The 16,492-nt window shown below is 41.9% G+C and overlaps 1 protein-coding gene across 16 annotated transcripts in view; it reads right to left on the bottom strand.

Annotated features, from left to right (window-relative positions):
- DIP2A (disco interacting protein 2 homolog A) overlaps positions 1–16,492 on the bottom strand; it is a 115,477-nt gene that overhangs the window by 79,446 nt on the left and 19,539 nt on the right. For all 16 annotated transcript variants that reach the window (XR_010111098.1, XM_034948025.3, XM_063601354.1 and 13 more), the window contains exons 2-3: positions 8,194–8,265; positions 2,338–2,457 (exon numbers count right to left, since the gene is read on the bottom strand). Coding sequence is in view for 15 of the 16 variants with exons in the window: in XM_034948025.3 (XP_034803916.1) it covers positions 2,338–2,457; positions 8,194–8,265 (192 nt within the window). In the remaining variant the exon portion in view is untranslated. The remainder of the gene's footprint in view (positions 1–2,337; positions 2,458–8,193; positions 8,266–16,492) is intronic.

Below are 16,492 nucleotides of genomic sequence, written 5' to 3'. Positions count from 1 at the left end.
GGTGAGGGCTCTCTTCCTGGCTTACAGACATCTGCCTTCTAACCATTGTACTCATAGGTTGATGGGGCAGGGCGGGGGCCAGCAAGCTCTAGTGCCTCTTTTTTTTTTCTTCCTTTTTTTTTTGAGACAGAGTCTCACTCAGGCTGGAGTGCAGTGGGGCAATATTGGCTCATTGCAACCTCCACCTATCGGTTCAAGCGATTCTCATGCCTCAGTCTCCAGAATACCTAGGACTATGGGCATGTGTCATCACACCTGACTAATTTTTGTATTTTTAGTAGAGATGGGGTTTTGCCATGTTGGCCAGGCTGGTCTCCGCCTGCTTCAGCCTCCCAAAGTGCTGGGATTACAGGCGTGAACAACCACGCCTGGCCAATGCCTCTTCTTATAAGGGCACCAATCCCACCGTGAGGGCCCCACCCTCATGATCTCATCTAAACCTAATTACCTCGCAAAGGACCAAACTCCAAATAGCATCCCACCGGGGTTAGGGCTTCAATATAGGAATTTCAGAGAGGATATAATCGAGCCCACAGAACAGTGATAAAGAGAAAAATCTTAAAGGTGCGAGAAGGAAAAAAGACACATTAGATACAACAGAACACAGATAAGAAACAAAGTTGAAGGACTAACACTACTGATTTTAACACTTATTATTAAGGTATGATCATCAAGAGAACACTGTTTTGCCATAAAGACAGACGAATAGATCAATAGAACAGAACAGAGAGTCCAGAAATAGATGCACGCATTTATGTGCAACTGCTTTTAGAAAAAAGTGCAAAGGGAATTCTCTGGAGAAAGCATAGGCTTAAGGAATGGCCCAGGAACAGTTGACTACCTCCATGCAAAAAAGTAAACTTTTGATTCATACCTTGTACTTACACTAAAATTAACTAAAAAAAAAGATCACAAACTTAAGGGCACTAAAATGGCACTAAAAAACCTAAAACTACAAAACTTGTACAAGAAAACACAAGAGAGAATCTTTGTAATCTTGGGTTAGGCAAAGATATCTTAAACACAAGAACAAAAGCACTATCGATTTAAAAAAATGATAACTTAGACTTCATCAAGATTAAAAACTTCTGCTCTTCAAAAGATACTTTAAAGAAACGCAAAGAGAAATCACAGCCTGAGAGAAAATATTGGCAAATCATATTTATGATAAAAGACCTGTGTATTCAAAAGATAAAGAATACACCTAGTATAAACTTCACAAGGGCAGAAACCAGTTTATTAACATCACTTCCATGAGCAGGGAACAGGGTTGGGGAGAAGAGCTGGGACGTGTAGAAAATAAGGAGCGGCAGAAAGGAGGAGACCTTTTCTAGGACCACTCTCATGGAAAGTACACATGTGTGCGTGCATCTGCATCCAGGCGTGAGGACAACAGTGCTCAGTGCAATGCTGAGGGCGGCCATCTCAGGATTCAGAGGTATCAGGTGATTTTTAACTTTGTCCTTAAATTTGGTATAATATTTTTTATATATTTAACACTAAGCATGTATTATTTATACAATCAGAGAAGAAGCTGTTTGCCACATGATAAAGTTTTTTATCAATGTGTATCAAATTGGTAAGACATTATCTGTTCGAATATTTCTTAGACTATTTCTTTACACTCCCTGTTGAAAAAACATTTAAAATCTTAATCTTTGTTTTCAGTATTCTTAAAACAACCATTATCCCTATTAAAATTTTTTCTGAAAAAGGCCTGTCAAAAGAGCTTAAATGTGAAGAAAATATACAACCACACAGTGGTGAAAATATTAAATAGATAACGTGCTCAAGTTATTAATATATAAACTATAATAGAAAATGTGAATTTTTTTCAATGGCCATTCTATTGATTCAAGTAAAACATCAGAGACAAATTTAAATATTCATAAAAGCACTGCCAAACAGAGTGGCAGAAATCTAATTGGAAGGAAATCTCCAAAATTAGAAAAAGAAATACTAAAACACCGGCACCTAGCAGTAAAGCTGCTCCATAAAGCACAAAAATTATTAGTATCAACTTCAAAGTAAAAAGTGTACAAAAGTTTTAAAGAAATTATTCTAGTAAGAGTGAGAAGAAGACTTCTCTAGAGAGTTTTGTAGGCATCCCCTAAGAAAGTGCCACTAAAGCTACACCATACATTAAAACAGACTGTGGTTACGTGAAGGTTAAATGTTTTTCTTGAAAAAAATATGATGATGTACATTACTGCTTATGTGAAAATAATTTCTTTGGCAGATATTGTGGCAAAGGAAAAATAACTGGAAGACTTCATGGCAAGAGTCCAAGGGCTCCAGGCCCGTCCACCTTCCCCACTGCCTAGGCTGTGACCCTACCTGACCGGAAGCGCTCATCCCTCGAGGCGGTGGGCCGAGACTTCTGCTGCTTGGGTGCAGCGGCCGTGGTTTGTGAGGGCCCAGGAATTCTATTCTCTGCTTGCAGAGATGGGTCTATTCCTGAAACACAATTTTATGGGAATACCTTATGTGAACAATTTGCTTTTCCAATTATGAAAAAGTCCATTGAAAACAGCTTACATTTCTCATCTGTTGCATACCCTCTATCAAAGAGCCTTTAATCTGGAAGTCAGTGATAGACGCATAAATGCTGTGGGTTAAGGGCAACATCCACTTCCGTGCTCTCCTCTCCCTACATCACCCAGCCCTGCCTCTCATTCACCATCCGCATGAAGGGTGATGATCAAACAGCTGGCCCTGTACCCTTGGCAGCACAGTACATGGCAGCTCACATCAGGGGTGGGAGCCGTGGTAGGAAGCCCTCCCAAAGCCCACTTCTGAATTACGTTTCCAAGTCTGAAATGGTCTGTGCTGTTCGTCCCCAGCATTGTTCTACAGTGTCGGTAAACCCTGAGTGAGAAACAGCTCACCAGACCATCACTGGGGTCCACCAGTAGCCCTCTGATACAAACAAGAAAAAAGTGAAAAGTCAGAGAAAACAAGAGCGAGAGGGGCATTAGAAAGATGGCGTCAGGGCCCAAAGTGCTGAGAGGCTGGGACCTGCTCAGGCCGGGCCAGCTGCCCTCGCCGCACCGCCCACTTGCTCCGCCTCCAAATCAGGGCAGATCAAGGTCACGCTGCTGCTCTCCACACTCCCTCACCAGGACCTCCACTCTCTAGGCAGTGGTCCCCTGGTCACAGATGCCCTCAAGACACATTACGGTGAGCGAAGGAATGGGGAACAGTTGTTCAAGTCACTGAACAAAATCCCTGGTATCATTTGAACCCAATTTGCTGACATTTGCAGACAGCACAAAGCAAAACCTGCAGCTGTGCTTCAACAAAAATATGCATTTAGCTTTAGCCTTTGTTTCAAAATGTTTCATAAAATTGGCCAGCAGGAATTGCAGTCCCGCTGGCTCCTCCAGCCCTTACCACTCCCTGAAGAGGCAGAGTCCACGCTGCCTCAAACCTGGGCAGGTCAGTGACTGCCCCAACAAGCGCAGTGTGGCAGAAGTGATGCTGTGTGACTTCCAAGGCTAGTCGTGAAAGGCGACATGGCTCTACCTGGCTCTCTGCAACACCACACACCAAGTCTAGAGTGTTAAGCCCCCCAGTGGAGGGGCCACATGAGGACAGAGGGAGACACAGGCAGGGGTGGGGAGCCAGGTGCTTGGCAGCAGGAGTCTCCCCACCCCAACAGCCACAGCTGTGACTGAGGAGCCCTCACAGGATGTTGGCCCAGGACTTGAGCACCCAGCTCTGGCTCTGTGGACAGGGACAAGGTAACATTTGAGCTGGGCCTACACTGCACATTTATGAGCAGAACAGATGCTGCTGATGTTGTTCAAGTACTGTGTACATTTTGGGGTGGTCAGTTATACAGCACTGGAGAATGGGAACACTCTCTACAGAAATCAGTATTAGCCCTTCAAAATGTGAGCATACATATGTACATATACATCCACACACACACGTGTGTTTGTGTGTGTCTGTGTGTGTGTATATATGTACAAAACACATAATGAGCAGAGTCCCTACTGGCTTTTGGCTTTTTGTGACTGGATAAAACAACTTTAAAGTTCACAACGGACAATACAGAGTCTTACACCTTATGGATGATAAACAAGCATGCTGTAAAGTGACATATACACAGATGGACTTCCTTACACTTGTATTCCAAAATATGCATCCTTTTATTCCATTTATTCAACAAAGATACAAAACCCAATGTGAAATTATTGGATGAAGGAGTAGATGTATTTTTAACTTAACAGATATGAAGAGATAACTTTCCAAAAAGGTTACAGTAATTCACACTCCTACAAGCAATGTATGAAAAGTGCCATTTCTCCACTCTCTGTCAGCACTAGATGTTATAAAAAGTTCTAGAATTTTGCCAATGTGATAAGAGAAAAATGGTGCCCTTTAATTTGCATTTCCATATCTACCACTGAGTTTGAACATAATTTAATATTTATTGCCCATCCACATTTCCTCTCCTTTGGATTTCTGCTACTTTACCCAACCAAAGACCCTCACTAAAAGACCAGGAAGCCTCACTCCTTGTCTGCTGTGGACACCCTGAACTGTGTACACACACAGAGCTGTGGCCTGGCGAGTAGCAGCTCAGTCATTCTGAAATGTTCTCATTTCTAGGGAGCCTATCGCACCTGTCCATCTTTTCTGTTCTAGCTCCCAGGTCTCCTATCTTGCCTATGAAGACAATTCCTACTCAAAGGGGTGTTCAAATAGTCTCCTGAATTGTATGTTTTTATAATTAAAAACATATTTAGAACTTTAATTGTTCTGAAGTTTATGTTCACTAATGGTGGGGAGGAGGAAGAGGGTTCTTGCCTGCAGAAGGATAGTACCAGCTATTAAATTAACCCTTCCTCCTTCATATCCTCTCAAGTCACCTCTGGACGTCTTTTCTTCCACTGACTGGGTCGTGCACTCTGTACACTGGCATCCTCCTGTTGTGACTATAAAGCATATACAATCAGGTTTAGTATCTCAAATGCCAGTCCTTTATCACCAGTGTTGTTTTTCAAAAATTGATGGGCTACTCTCAGAACTTTGCCTCTTCTAATGGGTCACTTCCAATCCTAGGTTTAGGAAAACCTCAGGCCTGGTATTCAGACTGGACTACATTATGTTCACACACTAACTTGAGATCTGCCAGTTTTATAGGATGTATTAAGTTTTTCCAGTTAGGAAACTGGTATGTTTCTTCATATATTAGGGTCTTGGTTATTTCTTTCAAATAGATTTTACGATCCTAACATAGGTTCTGTCTTTCTTACCAAATGCATTAATAAGCATTTGACAGTTTGTTTTCATTATGAATAAGATTTTTTCATATTTGAAAACAGAAATATTGCTAGAGAAAAGTCGCATATTTGCCTTCTATCTTCATATCAAACCAAAATCACTTACTAATAGTTACATGAGCAGTCACATGAGTTTTTGAGGTATAAAATAAGATCACCTATATTTAAAGATGATTATCTTTTGTTCTCTAAAATTTATTTATTCTGCTTTGTTTTCCATCGCACTGCATCAGCTGTGACCACCCAAATAATGTGTAATAAGAATGGGCATGGCCAGCATTTCTGTTTACCCATTTGGAATGGAAATGGCTACAGTATCTGGTTGTTTAGTTTGATGATTGCTGGTGATTTTGGACAAATGGGCTTTAGAGATATTTTAATAGTTTCCTTCAATCCCAATTTTGCTCTGAGTTTGTTTTTATTTTGGGTGAATAAATATCAGCATATAAAGAGCCTCGTCAATCTTCTTGTTGTTGTTGATCTGTTATAAAATATATCATACCAATATAGGCAATACAAAGCATGTATGCAGTTTAAGAATATTATTAAGAAACAATCAATGTAACCACCACATAGGTTATGAAATAAAACACTCAGTGCCTTAGGGGTCCCTGTGGCCCTCTCCAATTTAACTTCCATAAGGAAATGGTGTGCTGGCTTCTGTGAAAACCATTTCCTTCTCTTTCTGGACTCACTACACCAGCTCTCTAAATATTAACAGCTCGGTTTGGCGTCTTTTTTTAAGCTTGTATTGGCTATATGCCTTTGTAATTGCTTCCTTCATCCTCACGATGTTTACAAGATTCATTCTTGCTGATGCATGTAGGTCTTTAGCTTTCCACTGTATGAATTCTGTTGATGGGTATTTGAGTTCTTGGCAGTTTACAGATATAATGAACATTTTTGTACAAGAGAATAAGGTGCAAACAAATAGGAGTTTCTCTAGGGCAAATATGTACCTGAAGAACTGCTGCACCTCTTCAACTTTACTACGTAATACTAGCTGCCTGCACCCTACTGATTGAATCCTCTCCAACAGGACAGATGGCTGTGGTTACAATGTGCATTGCTCTGATTACTAGTGAGGTTAAACATCTTTACATTTGCTCATTGGCTATTTGGATTTCCTCTTATGAAATAACCTATTTGAATCTTCATCCATTTCTCTACTAGACTTTTTCTTATCATGTTGGGAGACTTTCTGGCTATTAAGTTTAAACTAATTAAATTAAGGGAAGGTGTGGTGGCTCACACCTGTAATCCCAGCACTTTGGAAGGCTGAGGCAGAAAACTCACTTGAGGTCAGAAGTTCAAGACCAGTCTGGGCAACATAGCGAGACCCCATCTCAATCAGTAAGCTGGGCGTGGTGGTGCACACCTGTAATCCCATGTACTCAGGAGGCTGAAGTGAGAGGACTGCTCAAACCCAGGAGTTTGAGACTGCAGTGAGCTATGATCACACCACTGTGCGCCAGCCTGAGCAACAGAGTAAGACCTTGCCTCTTACGTGCAATCATCATACATGGCTGGTGTTTCATATACTGGACAATGCAGTCAGAGAACATGTCCGTTACTGCAAGAAGTTCTACTGGACAGCACTGCTCGGTACATTCTGGATACTAGTTCTTTTTTTTTTTTTTTTTTTTTTTGAGATGAAGTCCCACTCTGTCGCCCAGGCTGGAGTGCAGTGGCACAATCTCGGCTCACTGCAACCTCCACCTCCCAGGTTCAAGTGATTCTCCTGTCTCAGCCTCCCGAGCAGCTGGGACTACAGGTACGCACCACCATGCCCGGCTAATTTTTATATTTTTAGTAGAGACAAGGCTTCCCTATGTTGGCCAGGCTGGTCTTGAACTCCTGACCTCATGATCCCCCCACCTCAGCCTCCCAAAGTGCTGGGATTACAGGCGTGAACCACCGCGCCTGGCCTCTGGATACTACTTCTTATTTGTGTTACAACTATCTTCTCACACTCTGTAGTTTGTCTTTGCAATCTCTTTATGATGACGTTTGAAAAAAAGAAGTTCTTAATTTTAATGTGGTCCAATTAATCAATCCTTTCCTTTATGGTTCCTGCTTTTTGGTACCTTTAGTGACATCAAAAAATCCTTCCTATCTTGAGATGGTAACAATTTTCCTATAAGATTTTCTAAAGGCTTTAAAGACCTTTCACATTTAGGCCTAATACATCTGGAACCAATTTTTGTCTCCAATGTCATGTGTTTCATATATGGATAAAGAACTATGCCAGCACCATGCCTGCCACACCACCATTCCCATGTGCAAAGTCTGCACACATATGCATTTGTCTGAGCTGTCCAGTCTGTCTTAGTGACAACAGCTTTAATAATAACTCTTCATATCCTGGTTGGGCCAATCCTCTCACCTCATTCTTTTTTGAAAATATTTTGGGTCTCTTGACCTTTTATACTTGGATATACATTTTAGAACTAACTCGTTAAGTTACACACACACACACACACACACACACACAAAACCTATTGAAATGATGAATGCACTGAATCTACAAATCAATCTAATGTGGGAAGAACTGACATCTTTACAATAGATGCTCTAGCCCTAGTAAGAATTGTGCCAGGTTGTTCATAATCATAAAAATAAAATAAATCCTCTTTGGGAATGAGATCTGAGATCTGTATCAAGCCAGAGCTTTAAATTATAATCTATGCCTTTGGATTTTATTATTTAACATTAGAGGCATATTTTTCAAGACCAGCCTGGGCAACACAGCGAGACCCTGTCTCAATCAATAATCAACATATACCAGTGTTTAAAGTTGGTTTAACATTGCTAACAAATGTTAAACTCTAAAAACAATTTAAAAATCACGTGTTATGAAACAATATAATTGCTATGTAACACCTGAGTGTATTGACCTTACCTTGAATAAGCGGTATATAACGTGCAAGCAGCTTTGCCCTTTTCTTTTCATATCCTTTTTGAGTGATGTCACCTAAAACAACAATGGAAAAAAGAATTGCATTTCTTCTACAATTCCAAAATTTTAAAATTAAACATCAATTTATGATTGAAAAACTGGAAACACTAATGTCCTTCCATGAAGTGTTTGGACAAATAAACTATAATGGACCCATAAAATGGAATACCACTCAGCAGTAAAAAAGGAACAAACTACGGATACACACAGCAATTTGGATAGATCTCACATGCATGCTGCTGAGTGAAAGAAGCCAGACTCAAAAGGCTACTGAATACTCAACTTTTATGACATTCTGGAAAAGATACAACCATAGCGTCAGATACAGATAGTGGTTGCCAGGGGCTGGGAGTGAGGAAAAGACAAGAGAATTTTGAGGGTGGTGAAACTGTTCTACGTTGGGAGTGTAGTGGTGGTTACATGAGCATATGCGTTTGTCAAAAATCTGTACTACTGTAGAAGAGTAAGGGTGAATTTTACTGTGTGTAAATAACACTTCAAATTTTAAAAATTGTGATCACCATCCCCTGGGAGCTTGCCAAAAATGCAAACTCTAAGGCCATATCCCAAATTGACAGAATCCAAATCCGCACTTTATCAAGATCCTCCAGTAATTCCTGTGCAGGTTCAAGTTTCACAAGTATTGCAATCAGGGACCCATGGGACACAAGCCGTCCCAGGCCAAGGGGTGTCCTTGGGAAAGGAGGAAAAAGGACGGCTGTTCCAGTAAATGATCATAAGGAAAAACAGCCTGAAAACAAATTAAACCACCTAGGAATGAGGTAGGAAATGCACCATCATGAAAACACTTCTTAATGTAAGCACACTATTTGGTTTCCTACACATACCTGGAAGTTCTAACAGTGGATGTGTGATGTGAAGACTTTATTTAGACCAGAAATACATATTACAATTCTCATGATTAGCTTGTCCTCTGGGTGAACATGGTAGAGTTTTTAGTGTTTTGTAAGATCTCCCTTCTCTCAAAACAAGCAAGCAAAGCAGTAAGGCTGCTGTGAATCAGAAGACACAGGCTGATGTCATTTATTGAGTACATAATCGAGTATTTCCTTTAGATGTATTTTTTATTGCAGGATTTGTTGTGTGAACAGACTGACACCGTTGAATATCTGACATCTAAGTTAAGCCTCAGTGGAAGCCTCTGGGTAGGCATTAATATGCCATCCTACAGAAGAAGAGCCTGAGCCACGGCCTGTGGGCCAAGCAGCTGCTCTGGTCCAGACCAGCCTACCACAACCTCCCCACCTACTCCACCCTGCACTGCGCCCAAGCCCTGCCCTCTGCACAGAGCCTCTGCTTTAAGAGCTCACTTGGCTCCTCCCAAGCCTCTCATGCTTATCTGCCTGTCCTTCCATTTATTTATTCCCTGTGTCCCCACTGTGTTCCATCTCTTCAGACTTTTTTTTTTGCATTTAGTGTCTTTTAGACATATTTTCTTATAGCTTCTTTCTATAGTGTCTTTTAGAAACTTTTTTATAGTGTCTTTTAGAATATATTCTGCAGAATGCATGTTGCTTTGTGTCTGTGTATTTTTAATTGACCCGAATGGCATTATATTATAAATCACTATTTTCTTCCCTAAGCCTTCCATTTTTAAAACCAACCCTTCCTCAACGCAATGAGCACACCTGATCCACTGCACTGACCCAGGTACCCCTTGGAAGTACGTCATCCTTGTTCACCCCCTCACTCCATCACTGGACACTCCCAGGTCCACAGCCAGCCACCACCCACACCAACATGCTCAGTGCTGCAGTGACAATCCTCATCAGGTTCAGGATATAACTGTACAATTTCACTTATTAAATTTCAACTTGTGCACAACTTTTTAAGGTTTAGAAGGCAGTAATTTTCAAATGTGCATGTGTGTAGGAGAGGCAATTAATCTGCATCACAGAGGTACGGAATATGGCTCTGGCTGAACTCCACTGCTGCAGAAGAATCTCACTTAGGATCACAGATGCCAAATCTCTAGTAATATCACCAAGTCCTTCACTCGGCAACACAATTTCTAAAAACCCATTCTCAAAAGCACTCAACTACCCCTACAGGTCACAGGAACAAAGATGAGTAGTGCACAAGGGTGATAACATGCATGGAAGCTGACACTTCCTATAATGACAAAGCCTTCTTCTCAAATAGCTCACGAAGGGTCTGCCTGAGGCTGTTTGACAGTTAACATTTTTAAAATATAATAGGAATATACTCTAAAATAACAATAAATTGTACAGTAAATACATAAACCAGTAACATTCATTTATCATTACCAAGTATTATGTACAGTACCTAATTATATGGATTAGATTTTTAAGATTGGCAGCACAGCAGGTTTGTTTACACCAGCATCACCACAAACACGTGAGTAATGTGTTGTGTTACAATGGCTACAAGGTCACTAGGTGGTAAGAATTTTTAGCTTTATCACGATCTCATGGAGCCACTGTTGTATATGCGGTCCATCGTTGCCCGAAACATCTACTGGGCATATGACCAGAAATGGATACAGTTGTTCATAGTACTCCCTTATCATGCTTTAATGTCTGTGCAGTCTATAGAGATTGCCCTCTTTCATTCCTGACTGGTAATTTGTGTCTTTGGTATTTTCTCACTGTCGGTCTTGTTAGAGGTTTATCAAATTTATTATCTTTTCAAAGAACCAGGTATTGGTTCTACTGTTTTTTGTTTTTGTTTTTGTTTTTTTGAGACGGAGTTTTGCTCTGTCACCCAGGATGGAATGCAGTGGCACAACTGGCTCACTGCAACCTCTGCCTCCTGCGTTCAAGTGATTCTCCTGCCTCAGCCTCTGGAATAGCTGGGATTACAGGCATGCGCCACCACGCCTGGCTAATTTTTGTATTTTTAGTAGAGATGGGGTTTCACCATGTTAGCCAGGCTGGTCTAGAACTCCTGACCTCAAGTGATCCACCCGTCTCAGCCTCCCAAAGTGCTGGGATTACAGGTGTGAGCCACTGCACCTGGCCCCACTGATTTTTTCCTATTGTTTTTTCTGCTTTCAGTTTCACTGATTTCCGCTGTTATCATTTTCCTTCTGTTAGGAAACACAAAACCATAATGAGATACCACTATATGCCTATTCAAACAGCTAAAGCTTTAAAAATACTGACAATGTCAAGTGCTGACAAAGACTGTGAAGCAATAGAAACTCATATATTGCTGATGGGCATGCAAAACGGTATAGCCACTCTGGAAAACAGTGTGGAAGTTCTTTATACAGTAAAGCAAACACTCACCAGATGACCCAGCAATTCCACTTGATTATCTACCCTAGAGAAGTAAAAACTTGTGTTCACATAAAAACCTGTACACAATTGTTTATAGCCACTTTATTCTTAATCACCAAAAAACTAGAAACAACCCAGATGTCAAGTGAATGAAGAGACTGTGACGTAACCATACTATGGAAAACTACTCAGCAATAAAGAGGAACAGACTATTGATACTCGCAAAAGTGTGAATAAATTTCAAAATACATTACGCTGAAAGAAGAAAGCCATTCTCGAAAGGTTACATGCTATATGATTCCATTTATATGACATTTCTGAAAAGATAAACCCATAAGGATAGGGAATAGACCAGCTAGGGGACCGGGAGACTGTAAAGGGATAGTATGAGGAGTGTTTGGGGATGATGGTGCTGTTCTTTTTCTTTTTTGGTCTTTTATTATGTTTTAGAGTCAGGGTCTCGCTCTGCCACCTAGGCTGGAGTGCAGTGGCATAGCTTACTGCAGCCTCCAACTTCTGGGCTCAAGCAAATCAGCTTTCCGGAGTCTGAAAGGAGTGTCTGACAAAGAAGTACTTCAGGCACTTAGCAGCTGGGTGACTCCACAATGGACCAAGTGTGGCTAAGGAAGAAGCACCCCAACAGGGCATGACACAATGGCTGGGAGCCCCAAGGGCCCGGCAGGTTCCAATCCAGTACAGTACAGTCTGCCTTTGGTCAGGTCACTTTTACCGCTTCCAAGGTGGGCACCAGCCAGAAATCAGATACACACCAGAGACCCTGGACCCAAGTGAGCTGGACACAGCTGCCAGCGTTTATTCCTTTGGAAAGGTGTTGGCCTTTCCCTTGCTGCCAAAGAACGGGTCCAAAGAGTCCACTAGGTCCCAACTTGGGCCACACAAGCTTACCCAGGATCCCAAGGCAAGGTCTCTGTGCCATGGCAGCTGGGAAAGCCCACAGCTGCCACGACTAGACAGGTCCTACTGGAGGTGCCGACACAGAGCAGGAGGAAACAATAAAATGAGGGATGATCCACACCTGATATGGTCTGGCTCTGTGTCCTCCCCACTCACATCTCACTTTGAATTGTAATAATCCCCACGTGTCATGGGAGGGACCCAGTGGGAGGTAACTGAATCACGGGGGCAGGTTTTTCCCCATGCTGTTCTCCGGATAGTAAGTCTCACAAGATCTGATGGTTTTATAAAAGGACAGTTCCCCTGCACACACCCCCTTGCCTGCCACCACGTAGGACGTCCCTTTGCTTTCTTCATCTTCTGCCATGATTGTGAGGCCTCCCCAGCCATGTGGAACTGTGTGTCCATTAAACCTCTTTCCTTTATAAATTACCAAGTCTCGGTTCTGTGTTTGTTAGCAGCATGAGAACAGACTAATACAATACCTGACCATAATAAAACTTGAAAACAGATGCCACAAAAAAAAAATACAGGCAGTCTCCAAGCTCGTGACACAGAACAAAAGGTGAGGAAAATCTGTGAAGAGTAAAATTTTGCACGGTGGCACCATTCACTGGTAACAGTCATTCTTATACTTAATATAAGCACGTAGAGATTTCACTTTCCAAGTCTTAAAGTTTCCAAACACAGGGGTCTTAAATATACAGATCTAATACACAAAAGTAGAGCCTATCTGACTGCAATTTAAATTATTTATGCAGCCAAGCATGGTGGCTCACATCTGTAATCCCAGCACTTTGGGAGGCCAAGGTGGGAGGACTGCTTGAGCCCAAGAGTTAGAAGCCACCTTGGGCAACATAAAGAGACCCTGTCTCTACAAAAAGAGAAAAAAAAACCAATTAGCTGGCTGTGGTGGCACATGCCTATAGTCCTAGCTACTAGGGAGGCTGAGGTGGGAAGACTGCTTGAGCCCAGGAGTTCGAGGCTGCGGTGAGCTATGATCGCACCACTGCACTCCAGCTTGAATAGCAGAATGAGACCTTAAAAAAAAATAAGCAAATTATTATGCTTAACACTGAAGAGTATAGATATGCTTCCACAGTAGTGTTTGAATGTCCACTGTCTCATTCATTTGTAATTAAAAGCGGGCTTTTTTAATGTTTAGTAAATATTTTATCTCAGTTTTTAATAAAATATGAAAAATATGTTCATTAAACTGAATACATACACACACATAGGAACTCCATTTATGGCACTGACAAAATTATAGCACTCAGACCAACTCTTCCAATGGGAACAACTAAAAAGATCACATTAAAGTTTTTCTTTAAATCTGAAGACATTACAGTAGTGAAGAACTGAGGGCCAAGCGAAGTCAAAAAGTAATCACCAAGTAGCTGAACTGAGTGGAACTTGGACAGACTCAGAGAGGCAGGAGCTCATCACGGTCGAGGTGCCCTGGAAAGCATCCCAGGTTGTTTGTTGGGACTCAGAAGGACCACACCTTGGGTATGAACTAAAAATAGAGCAGCACTCATAAGGACTGGAGCCAGTTTCAAATCACTTTCTCTCTATATAGATTAAAGTGATCTTGGACTGCATGTATTCCCAACCTATCTACCTACCAGATGCAAAAGTAAGCCCTTTGTGGTCACAAATGATCACTATATAGACAATGTCTGGCATTTGATCAGAAGTAATTAGGCACATATGGCAGCAAGAAACTATGACTAAAATCCATGAGAAACAATAATAGAAAGCTATAGAAAATGGAACTTTAGAATAACCATAATCAATATGTTTAGGGAATTAAAAAGCAGGATTGTGAATTAAAAAAAAAAAACATAAATTCTAGGACTGAAAAATACTGTATCTCAAATCCAGGAATAAATTTAATGAAAGGTGTGCAAGACCACTACCCAGAAACTAACAACATTATAAAAACATTACTGAGATAAATTAAAGACCTAAAGAAATGAAAGGATATACCACATTCATGAATCTGAAGACTCAATACTGTAAAGTGTAATTTCTCTCCAAGTGGATCACAAGAGTCAGCCTGAGTAATTCTTGAAAGTTTTGCCAGGCGTGGTGGCTCACGCCTGTAATCCCAGCACTTTGGGAGGCCGAGGCAGGCAGATCACCTGAGGTCCGGAGTTCGAGACCAGCCTGACCAACATGGAGAAACCCTATCTCTACTAAAAATACAAAATTAGCCAAGCATGGTGGCACATGCCTGTAATCCCAGCTACTCGGGAGGCTGAGGCAGGAGAATGGCTTGAACCCGGGAGGCGGAGGTTGCTGTGAGCCGAGATCGCGCCATTGCACTCCAGCCTGGGCAACAAGAGCGAAACTCCCTCTCAAAAAAAAAAAAAAAAATTCTTGAAAGTTTCTTGCATAGAAATTGACAAGCTGATTCCAAAGTATATAGGGAAATACAAAGGGCCAAGATTAGCTAAATCAAGCTTGAAAAACAAAATAAAATTAAAAGAGCAGACTTTACCAGATATGAAGACAGAATGGAGCAGGTGCTAAGATAAACAAGTAGAACAACACAGCAGAAATCAGTCCGAAGCAGCAGGGGAAGGATAGCCTCTTCCAAATGTTCTGAGTCAACTGATTACCCAACTGCAATAGAAATGAAATCACTCTTCCCTCACACCACGCATGAAATTAAATTCCAGGTGAATTACGCATCTAAATGTGAAAGATGGCCGGGCCTGGTGGCTCACGCCTGTATCCCAACACTTTGGGAGGCCAAGGCAGGTGGATCACCTGAGGTCAGGAATTTGTGACCAGCCTGGCCAACATGGCAAAACCCCGCCTCTACCAAAAAAAAAAACAAAACAAAAAAATTAGCTGGGTGTGATGGTGCGTTCCTGTAATCCCAGCTACTCAGGAGGCTGAGGCAGGAGAATCACTTGAACCAGGGAGGCGGAGGTTGCAGTGAGCCGAGATCGTGGCACTGTACTCCAGCCTGGGCGACAGGACAACACTCTGACTCAAAAAAAAGAAATACACACACACACACACACACACACACACACACACACATATCTTTTTTTTTATTTTAGGCGGAGTCTCACCCTGTCACCCAGGCTGGAGTGCAGTGGCGCAATCTCAGCTCACTGCAACCTGACCCTCCTGGGTTCAAGCAATTCTCTTGTCTCAGCCTCCCAAGTAGCTGGGATTACAGGCGCCTGCCACCACGCCCAGCTAATTTTTGTATTTTTAGTAGAGACAAGGTTTCACCATGTTGACCACGCTGGTCTTGATCTGCCTGCCTCAGCCTCCCAAAGTGCTGGGATTACAGACGTGAGCCACCACGCCTGGATAAAAATATATACGTATAAATCTTTAGTTTTGATATTCTATTAGGAAAAAGGGCACGTGCTTCCTTGACTTACCATGGGAGGGGTAAGCTTAAGTCGATGTTGCTAGATTTACCCAAACAATCGGACAGGTCCTATTGGAGGTGCCCACACAGAGGAAGAGCAGGAGGGGCAAGAAAACGAGGAGTGATCCATACCTGACCAGTGTAAAACTTGAAGACAGAAGCACAGAGAAATTAAATGATCCTTTTTACATATCCATGGCCTAGCAGGGGTACGTCAACTTCCAGATTAAGAGCGATGCTACGAGCTGGGTGCAGTGGCTCATGCCTGTAATCTCAGCACTTTGGAAGGCCAAGGCAGGCAGATCATTTGAGGTCAGGAGTTTGAGACCATGGTGGCCAACATGGTGAAACCCCATCTCTAATAAAAAATACAGAAATTAACCTGGCATGGTGGCACACACCTGTAATCTCAGCTACTGGGGAGGCTGAGACTGGAGAATCACTTGAACCCAGGACGCGGAGGTTGCAGTGAGCCAAGATTGTACCACTCCACCACTCCAGCCTGGGCAATAGAGTGAGACTCTGTCTCCAAAAAAAAAAAAAAAAAAAAAAAAATAGAGTGATGCTATGACTAGAAGACGTGAGATTCATCCCAAATCTGCCTTGAACACCCTAGATCTGCTTCCTCTATATTGAGCACACATTGACTCCTACACTTACTACCCTG

This window comes from Pan paniscus, chromosome 22 (genome assembly GCF_029289425.2).
Source record: "Pan paniscus chromosome 22, NHGRI_mPanPan1-v2.0_pri, whole genome shotgun sequence".
Taxonomy (NCBI): Eukaryota; Metazoa; Chordata; class Mammalia; order Primates; family Hominidae; genus Pan; species Pan paniscus.
Note: the sequence above shows the minus strand (reverse complement) of the source record. Positions and strands in the feature narration are given on the sequence as shown.